The 10563-nt window shown below is 33.7% G+C and overlaps 1 protein-coding gene across 1 annotated transcript in view; it reads right to left on the minus strand.

The window, feature by feature from the left end:
* Positions 1–385: 385 nt before the first annotated feature.
* LOC110019512 (6,7-dimethyl-8-ribityllumazine synthase, chloroplastic-like) overlaps positions 386–10563 on the minus strand; it is a 25153-nt gene continuing 14975 nt past the window's right edge. Inside the window, exons 5-7 of the mRNA XM_020717195.1 lie at positions 5465–5543; positions 4800–4846; positions 386–574 (exon numbers count right to left, since the gene is read on the minus strand). Coding sequence (XP_020572854.1) covers positions 386–574; positions 4800–4846; positions 5465–5543 — 315 coding nt within the window. The remainder of the gene's footprint in view (positions 575–4799; positions 4847–5464; positions 5544–10563) is intronic.

Consider the following 10563-nt stretch of genomic DNA (forward strand, 5'->3'; position numbering starts at 1 on the left):
GATATTAATGACTCAGAAGTTAAGGATAACTGTAGGCAAGACTAATCTGCCCTGACGATCACCAAGATCAGGTCTTATATGAAAAAACTTGTAATATGGTGGAATGCACTCCTCGTATTAGGGACCAAAAATTAGAAGTCTCAATATTTTATGTAGGTACCATAAAGTGATGGTCAACTCCTCAGGCCAACCCAATACGTGTTACTACTAAAACCCCTATACTCAATCATACCTTGAACCCGGACAAAAGAAATCTTCGAGAAATCAAACATGGACATGTAAACTACCTCATAAATACTGCTCGCAAAGTATCTCTATGTGACTGTAGAATATATGTAGCCCAAGAGAAATATTCACGTGTCGAATTGGGAACATGACCTACAACTTAATCTTTGGACCACTCTAGTGTATGTATATGAAGCTGATAGTGACTCAAAATTTTGGACTGCCCTGATTGTTCCACTCTATGAGCAATTAACTGTAGAATCTCATAAGGCTCATAACTGATATGATCCATTGTCATATCCAAAAAATTGTACTCTTCGCACTCAATAGTAACAAATTCTACAGGTTCCTGAAACTCCAGAATTGTTGACAAGCAGTCTAGAAGAATAGAACAAATAAAGAATCTAACATAAATGTCTTGCTCCCTAAGCATATTTTAATGCAGCTCAGTCTGTCCCAAATATATATATATACCCTCGAGGATAAAGACTATCAATTTACGCCCAAATAAAAACCTCACTAAGCTCATTAGATGAAAGATCAGGTGATCTCTTCCAACTAAATATTTCCAGCAACAAAAAACATATAATTATCATACTGGACATAATCAAAGTCAAAAGACAACAAACATGATCAGCTTTAGGCATGCACCATATTTATTGGGGGCATTTTTTGACCATAAAATTAGAAAAAAAAAAAGAGAGGAAAATAAATAAATACATAAAATTAATTCCAAAAGCTTACCAAAGGCCACCTCTTGCAGCCCACATTTAGATTGATAATTGCTCCCGCCTCACTTTAGAGATAAGGACCAACACAAAGTTTGTTCCTGATTACCCTTCCCAATCAACGAAGCATTTTATTTCACAAATTACTATTAAGTATTTTATATTTTGTATTGTATAAAAAAAGAAGAGAAAAGAAGAGAAAATTTTTGTACTATACTTCTTAGTCTTTTTGTCATTGTCACTTCAACTTCACTGATCTTCGTCACTAATCTCGCTCAAAAAGGTATAACAAAATGGGCAATAGGGAATTTTTAAAATATTTATTTGATAAAGCTCGAGTATCATCCTTAGAAATTAAGTACCGTTTGGGAAAATAATGGATTAGTTTGAAATTTTTTTATTAAATTAAGGAACTTAAATACTCAACCTGAGAAACACGAATAATTGTCATTGATTAAATATCATTCAAGAAAAGTAAAATGTCACTTGAAAAAATGCTTTCTTGTTATTTGACCCTTTTTGCAAGTACATTAAAGACCTATAGCTTATTTTAAGACCGTGGGCTAAACACATAATTTTGCTCTAGGATCGCGCTCACGACACTAACTAGCGAGTTTTTTAAGACAGTTGGGAAGGTAAGCAATCTCCCGTGCTCCTTAATGGGAGTTGACGCCAGGAGGCTGGAAGAATTTCGAATGATTTGGTCTTGTAAATAAACTTAAGGTTTTTTATTCTTGAAACTCATGAAATAATTTAAATGTGTCTTCTAAAATAAAATAATTTAGATCTGGATTTTTAAAACGTATGTACTTAGGCTTGAAAATAAATTAAATTTGGGCTTTTTAATTTTAAGCTCTTATGTTTTTTTTTAATTTTAAGCTTTTATGCTTTTTTTGGGCTTTTTAATTTTAAGCTCTTATGTTTTTTTTTTAATTTTAAGCTCTTATGCTTTTTTTAAAAAATTAATAATAATAATAATAATTTAGGAAAGGTTTAAAAATAATTAGAATTTTGGCTTTTAAAATTCAAATTTAAGCACTTAAGGGTTGAATAAATCAAAAATTGGACTTTCAAAATTTAAACATTCATCATCGGATTCACAACAAGTCTACTAGCAAACAGAAGACAACTTTTTAAAGCTCAAAAGAAAACCTTTCATCCATTCTAAAGTTATAACGTGAACTTAAACTTATTATATGAGAGTGTTTTCAAGTTATATTAGTGCATTAAGAAGCATGCAAGTTTATCATGTAAATCTTTTGAAAAAAAATATATAAGTTATTGTTATGGTTCAAGTTAATGAAATTGAATATCTGCATGATCACCAACTTAAATTATAAATACTTTAACTTAGGAATGATGTGCAAGGGTTAAAGCCAAACTTACACTCAAATAATTCATATTTTGAAAATCAATCGATCGGATCATCTTGTCTATAATATAGGATCGTAAATCTCACCTAACTAGTTTGAACCCCCTATTATAGATAAGAGTTGATGAGTCTAGTAAGTTGCAAAAATGTTCAAATCACATATATAAATAATTTGAATCCAAATCACCTAGTATGATTTTCCTCACCAAAACTGAGTTGTGACGACTAATAAGCTAAAATTATTAAAGTTGACAAATTTCAAATATTCAGATCTTCGATGATGATCAAGTTGATAGAAGATTACAACCGGAGAGATCTATTTTCATAAATAAGTTTTGAAGTATATTTAAATAAGTTCATATTATATATATATATATATATATATAAACTCAATCCTCTGTATGCATATTATCATGTCAATGTTAAATTTGATCAATTACAAGCAAGTTGTAAAGTCGACATGGTTCAAATCAAGCAATCAAATCTCTGATGATGGTCAAGTTCATAGAAGATTTCAACCAGAGGGGTTCATTCTTAAAATTAAGTTTCGAACCTATTTGAATAAGTTCAAATAATACAGACATATGAACTCGATCATCTGTACGTAAGACAGAGTTGATAAGGTTCATGTTTACTCATATGTTAATATTAAATTCGATCATTTACAAGCAAGATGAAAAGTCGACAGGGTTCAAATCAAGCAATCAAATCCCCGATGATGTCATATTAATTAAAAATCTCAATTGAAGGAATCAACTTTCAAATTAATTTCCAAATCCAATTCTTAAAATAATAGAAGAAAACAAAGTGTGACTAAAATCAATCACCTAAAGATCAAAAATAAATAAATCAAAATATCCAAGTTAAAATCAATCACTAGAAACTTTAAAAAAAATTCCTCCAACCTTTGGGACAATATGTCGATTGTGCAAATTTTTTATCGATTTAATCTCAATAAGAGTGGATGTCGCTTCAAGGGTATCAATATATTCATAATCAAAACAATTGACTATCAGCAATGTCGACCCAAGCCCTCTGCCCACGGGGTTTTGCCAGTAAATGACACCATGAAATAGTAGTTACGACTAGAGTCTTCTGACTGAATGATCACTACCAAATGACATTAGTATACTATGGTAATGACCACAACTTGTATATTCCTCATAGACTTTCTACCTTTTGAGCTGTGAATCTCCAATTCTTAAAATAATAGAAGAAAACAAAGTGTGACTAAAATCAATCACCTAAAGATCAAAAATAAATAAATCAAAATATCCAAGTTAAAATCAATCACTAGAAACTTTAAAAAAAAATTCCTCCAACCTTATGTCGAGTGTGCAAATTTTTTATCGATTTAAGCTCAATAAGAGTGAATGTCGCTTCAAGGGTATCAATATACTCATAATCAAAACAATTGACTATCAGTAATGTCGACCCAAGTCCTCTGCCCACGAGGTTTTGCCAGTAAATGACACCATGAAATAGCAGTTACGACTAGAGCCTTCTGACTGAATGATCACTACCAAATGACATTATTATACTATGGTAATGACCACAACTTGTATATATCTCATAGACTTTCTACCTTTTGAGCTGTGAATTATAAGGATAGAATTGATTGACACAAAATCTTCTATCAGTTAAAGTCGATTTATATTTGTATCTTTCGACAACCATTTACCCCAGATCTACAATAATCTCTTGAACGACGCAACACAGTTGTTGATAAGGATCCCTCAGTCACGTCAGGTCAACTACCTTCTTACTAAGTAAATAAGGGACCACAACAACTTGGAATGATGAAATCATTAGATTTTGATCTGGTTTGTTATCATTTCCCCCAACATTTGCTTTAAATTTGAAGTAATAAATTTTACAACTTAAACCGTACGTTTGCTGCTAGTAGATGTTGAATATTTAATTCTTAATGAGTAGCCTTAATCGAAAGTGCTCTCATGTTATCAAGAGGAGTAATTAACTTAAGGCATTTGAAACTGTAGAAAACTTCAAACTCCATATCAAAAAGTCCTCACAAAATAAAGGGCGAAATCTCTTGATGGTGGCTTATCTACTACTACATTCACCTTCTAAAATTTATGTATATGTATATATATGTATATGTATGTATATGTATATATATGTATATGTATGTATGTAAATCTTCCTTCTTAACCAGAAAAAGGTTTTACAAAACACGTTATCGCCATTTTTTTCCAACAAAAACACGTTATCCCCATTTTTTTCCAACACACTTTCGAGCACAACAATGTGATATCTATTTCAGATTTTGGATGGAGGCATTTAATAATGTCCAAATGGACTAAAATAGTCAGACTTTATTAGCTATATTTTAGTGATATGGCGGAGCTGGTTACGGCATAAGTTTTTTAGCAGTAAGTAAAGATCTAAAATATGCCTCATGATATAGGCATATTGCAAAAATGTTAGAGATAAAATTAGACTTAAAAAAGTACCTGTTCCATGCTATCACAGGTAAGAACACCGAAAATACAAGGAACTCCTGCAATTCCATGAAAATAAAAATAAAAACTTAATCATAATAGGAAATTAAGGGAAACCGATCTACCAAACTAAGTAGAACATATAAAAATGGTAAGGCGACAACTGAAACAGATTAAGACAAAAGGAGCATTAAATGGTAAATCAACACTTACCAACATATTTCTTCTTCCACGTTTGTACGATAGTACAATGCAAAAAACAAGGCAGCAAAACGGCAAAAAAAAAAGACTTCAGCAAACTAATCTCAACCCAAATATTTTTAAGCTATGTTTTCTGTACGTACACTTTCAATTACTTAATTGAAAATTAAAGTTTGAATCTGGAAAAAAAAAAACTAGATCAAATCCAATAATAGGAAAAAAAAAACTCCCTCCAGTAATTTACTTCCTAAAAAGGAGAAAAAATGAAGAATAATCAAAGACAAACTGCTCTGAATAAGTTATCAGTAAATTAATTAATGTAATCAATAAGGAAGAAAAAACAATGGTAACGCAAGGAATCTTGTTACCAAACAGCTGAGAGATGCAAATAGAAGATAATTGAATAAATAAAGAAAACTTGATTAAATTCACAGGATGTGTAAACACTTCTTGTATTGAAAGTAGGATGAGCAAACCTGAACTCAACCCAGCATTGAGCACACCAGATGCTGCTGAATTTGCAACAGCATCATAATGAGTGGTATCACCTCTTATCTGCAAACAAAAGGGAAAAAATAAATTTTATTTGTAAAAATATTTTTAAAAACTTTCAAGGAAGCTTTTAGAGTAACGAATTCATGATCCATTTATGAGCCTTGATTCACGAAATTAACAAAACTTTAGAGACTCTTAGGTCCCACATTGATGCCTTTGAACGGATGTTTGATTTATATAACACCCTCTTATTGTAGGCAAGTCTAATGAACTCGAAGTTTGTTAGACCAGCATCTTCCACCTCATGCCCCACTGACTCGAGTAGTTCCACTAAACCCATATCGAGCCTGCCAAATAATTTGAAGACCTATTTTAAGCGCAAGTCTAAAAAAAAATTTAGTCATTTTTTAATTATTATTGTCATCGTATGAAACTATAAAAAAGGCTTAAGATATGATTAGGGTTAGTTTTAGTGTTTGAGAGAGATTTGACCTACCTCTCGAATAATAAGTTTATTTTGTTTGTTTTTGGGATTGTATTGTTTTGTGTTTGTGGAATAAAATATTTTATTTTGCTATAATCTCGGTGAAAATTTATCTCGTTCTTATCAAGTTGGTATTAGAGTCGGACCGGAGAGTAATGTTGGCCAAGAAGGTCGATGCTTTGGAAGAAAAATTAGGTGAGACAAGCCAACACAAATCAAAAATGGAGGAGCATTTCTATTCCTTGGAGGGGCAATTCACGACCCAATAAGAAATGATGAAGCTCAGGGAGTTCCACTCCAACCCTCCAGCACATGTGACGATGTCAACGAGGAGCGAGACCTCTACCAGCGTCGCTAAGGAGTGTGAGTTTGAGTTGGAAACGCGAGAAGAGAACCCACAACCATACAATCCACACGAGTTATGCAGAGGGGGGTGTCACTGTCTTAGGAGAATATGGGGCCCAAAATCGAGCAACGACGTGTTGAGTGGTCTCGAGTGGCATCAAGCGAAATGGATCGAGCACCATCAGGAGGGCTTGAGCAAGCAACAATAGGAAAAACTAGATATTGGTGTGCAACTCGAGGCTGAAGAAGTTTGGTTAAAAAAATTTTGGCTTGGAACAAGGAACCATGATCGGTGGGACGCTGACAAAGGGATGCATACAATTATGCAGGTGTCTTTTGTTGAGGCAACCGCAACAGCTTTCCGGACGGAAGCTGATTCAAGTGCATATGGGAATAGACAAGTTGATTATGAGGTGAGCCAAACTTACGAAAGAAGAAAAATCAATATGGGTCGGGGAAGGGAATCCAACCATCGCTTCATGGGTGGAATGAGTTTCAGTCAAAGAAATTAGAGAGGAGACCCATGCATAAGAAAGCTAAAGATGCCGATCTTTGAAGGAGAAGATGCCTATGTTTAGGTTTATCACGTAGAGATATACTTTGTTGTTAATGGTCTGACAGAGAAATAAAAATTGACAGCGGCGGCCCTGTGTTTGGAAGGAAAATCTTTGATGTGGTTCCAATAGATAGAGCAACAGTCAATGAAAACATGAGAAGAATTTAAGTACTTATTGTTGGAACGTTTTAGAATCACACATTGGGATTCTAGAGGGAGGCTCCACGAGACAATAATAATGGGTAAGATCGGCAGTGACCTTCAATCGCCTTACAGAGACAAAGATTCAAGAGAAACAAACCAAGGGGTTATGTTTTCAGTCTGATGAAAAGTTTGCCTCAATACACCATTGTAGGATTGGACCTTGTAGGTTCCTATTGTGACAAGGAGACATAGGATGAAGAAACAGAAAAGTTGTGGTGGGGCAAGAGGAACAACCTCACTTGGATGTGGCAAAAGTCTAATTGAACTCGGTATCACAACTCCAACTGAGCCCCCTTAAGAGTTGACTACATTGCGACAAAGTCAGACAATTCAATCAGACTAAATTCTACCTAGTATTTGTCCTGACTTACAGAATCAGGACATGTGAGTGAAGAACTAGTCTAACTAAATTGTCTGCATCTGTCACACCGACACTTAGAAGGGGGTCAGTTGGGTGTGACACAAAACGGTAGAGCGTGATTATTGAATGAAAAAAATAACAGAAGCGTGTTGGACTTAGAAGATGTAAGAATGAGATCAAATATAAATTAATTTATGCAGAGATAAAAGTTGATGGATTAGGGATTAATAACACATGACTTAAGTTATCATAGATGCACGACCTAATTATTATATAATAAATTGAATTTTAATAATAAATTGTGTCAATACATATGAGCATGTCCGAAAGAGAATTAGAAAGCATTGAGGGCCAATTCCAAAACAGGTACAGAGCAAGAAGTGCGAGCTAGAAATTTCTTGAGCAGAAATGTTATGTTGAACACGACAAATGAGGAAACTACAGACATTGAGTTATAGGGATTTGTTCATTTGATATCGCAAATGATTGACAAAATAACCGTTATTGAATGATCATCCACCATTATAAGGCCCAACTTTGAACTTGGGGCAGAAGTTGATTGACACTTGAAGATATTTTCAAAAATTTAAACCACCTACATTTAAGAGTGCCAGTGACCCGACGGTTGCTGAAGATTGGATATTAAAGATCTAAAAATTCTGGATAGTATGATTTATTTGAAAAACAGGAGCGTGGTGCTAGCCACTTTCATGCTAGAAGGAAAAGCAGACAGATGGTGCAGACATTATAGAGAGAAATTTGAGCTGACAGCTGATTCACAGATTTAATAAGATGATTTTGTTAGAGTTCAAAGATTTGTTTATTCCGCCATCATCCAGATTAACATTACAAGATAAATTTTTCAACCTGACTCAAGAGTCCATAGCAATTATGCAATATGAGGCAGAATTTACTTCTCTTTCCAGAGATGCACAACATTATATCAGTACCCAGATAGAAAAATACCACATATTTTTAAGTGATCTTAGAGATAAGTTGAGGTTGACTTTGGAGTTGTTTGAAATTAGTGATTTCTCAATGCTAGTTGAAAAATCCAGAAAAATTTAAAACAAGTTGAACTTTTCTAATCACTAATGACAATCTCAGGCAAGCAAGCGAAAGGATTTTGGCAATAACTTTTCTAGTCACTAGGACAATCTCAGGCAAGCAAGCGAAAGGATTTTGGCAATGAAGAATACTTTCAAAGAAAGAAAATTAAATCAGAAGGTAAGCAAAAACAACCTTAATCAGAAAAGCTATTTGTGAAAATGTAAAAACATTTTGGGCTGTGTCTGATGAGTTCAAGAAAGGCTGCAAATGTGGACAGTCAGGGCATCATTACATGAACTACCCACAGGAAAAAAAAGACAACATATAATCGACATTTCAAGGATAGGGACAACCCAGTAAATTTTTGTAGTGATCCAGTATTCTATATAATAAAAAAAAGATGAATCTATGCAGCTATACATTGATTATAGAGAACTAAACAATGTGATAATAAAGAACAAATACTCAATGCCAAGAATCAATGATCCATTTGATCAGTTAGAGGGTGCTACAGTATTTTTCTAGATTGATAAGAGACTGTGATATCATCATATTAGAGTCAATGGGGCAGAAATAACTAAGATAGCTTTTAAGATCATATTAGGTCATTATAAATTCTTAGTTATGTCTTTTGGATTAACAAATGCTCCGGCAATTTATATGGACCCGATGAATCGAATATTCGAACTTTATGTGGATAATTTAATCATTATCTTTATTGACAATATTATGATATAAGAACTGATGATGATCATGTCAAGCATATGAGGTAGTAATGAAGTTGCTAAGACATAATCAGTTATATGCAAAGTTTTCAAAATGTAAATTTTGGCTGCAGAATATTGCATTATTGGGGCATCTTATCAGTGGATAAGGAATTTCAATGGATACTCATAAGGTGAATGCTATTGTGGAATGGTTTACTTCAAGGAATATTACAGATGTACACAAATTTCTTAGTTTAATTGGATATTACAGGATGATTTTCACATATAGGTTGAAGTTGAATATATTTGAATCTTGACGGTCTTTGTATCAGATTATCAAAATGATGTTGCGTCTACTGTGGCCATTTTTATGGCTTGTTGAGTAGCAAGAGTTTGCTCCTTCACTACTATTATTTTTATGACATATTGAGTAGAGTGAGTTGTTGGCGACTTAACCATATTTGGGAAAACTGTCGTTGTGAAAGAGCGAGCTCTTCTTACTCAACAAGTCATAAAAACAGTCGAAGTAGGAGAGCCTCTATCTTGTTAGTCTGATGACTGGACTTGTCTAGTTCCCAAACCCATCCAATTTGACAAATTCTACTGATCAAAATCCAGGAGACATTCTCAATAGATTGATGAATTATGATTAAATCCAACAGAATCTACTATCATAATAGCTATACAGTCAGGCTAAAACATTTTCAAATATATACAAGTTTCAAGGCCTTGTGAAAGAAGAAAGAGGACCTCAAAATCTACAAGCTTCAATTAATTAAGTTAAAATAGCAAAAGCTCCTCTTAGTGTAAGTCTAACACTCAAATGGGTCAAGAAGCTCATATGATTCAACTCTTTTTGTGTCAAAATGTACTTCAAACTCTGATGATCAATGATGACCTTACATTTCACACCATATAAGTAATGCCGCTAAATCTAGAGAGCAAAGTCTACAACAACTAACTCCACATCATGCGTCGGATAATTCCTCTAATGTGGCTTCAGTTGTTTGGATGCATAGGTTATCACCTTTTTATTCTGCTTTAGAACGCATTCCATGCCTTGTATTGATGCGTCCCTATAAATCTCGAAACCTTCTGTACCTGATGAATTAGCTAACTCTGGAGCAATTGTCAAATATTTCTTAGTCTCTAAAATTGTGCTCACATTTAGGGCTGTCAAAACGGCTCGTTGTTTGCGAACAGCTCGTGTTCGGCTCGTTAAGAAGCTCGCGTTCGGCTCGTTAATTTCGTTCGATAAGTTAACGAGCTGAACACGAACTAAGATGTGTTCGTTCGTGTTCGACTCGTTTTGGCTCGAAATACTATTCATCAAGTGTGTGTGCATATATATATATATATATATATGATATTAA

Source organism: Phalaenopsis equestris, unplaced genomic scaffold, assembly GCF_001263595.1.
Source record: "Phalaenopsis equestris unplaced genomic scaffold, ASM126359v1 Scaffold000002, whole genome shotgun sequence".
NCBI classification, from domain to species: domain Eukaryota; kingdom Viridiplantae; phylum Streptophyta; class Magnoliopsida; order Asparagales; family Orchidaceae; genus Phalaenopsis; species Phalaenopsis equestris.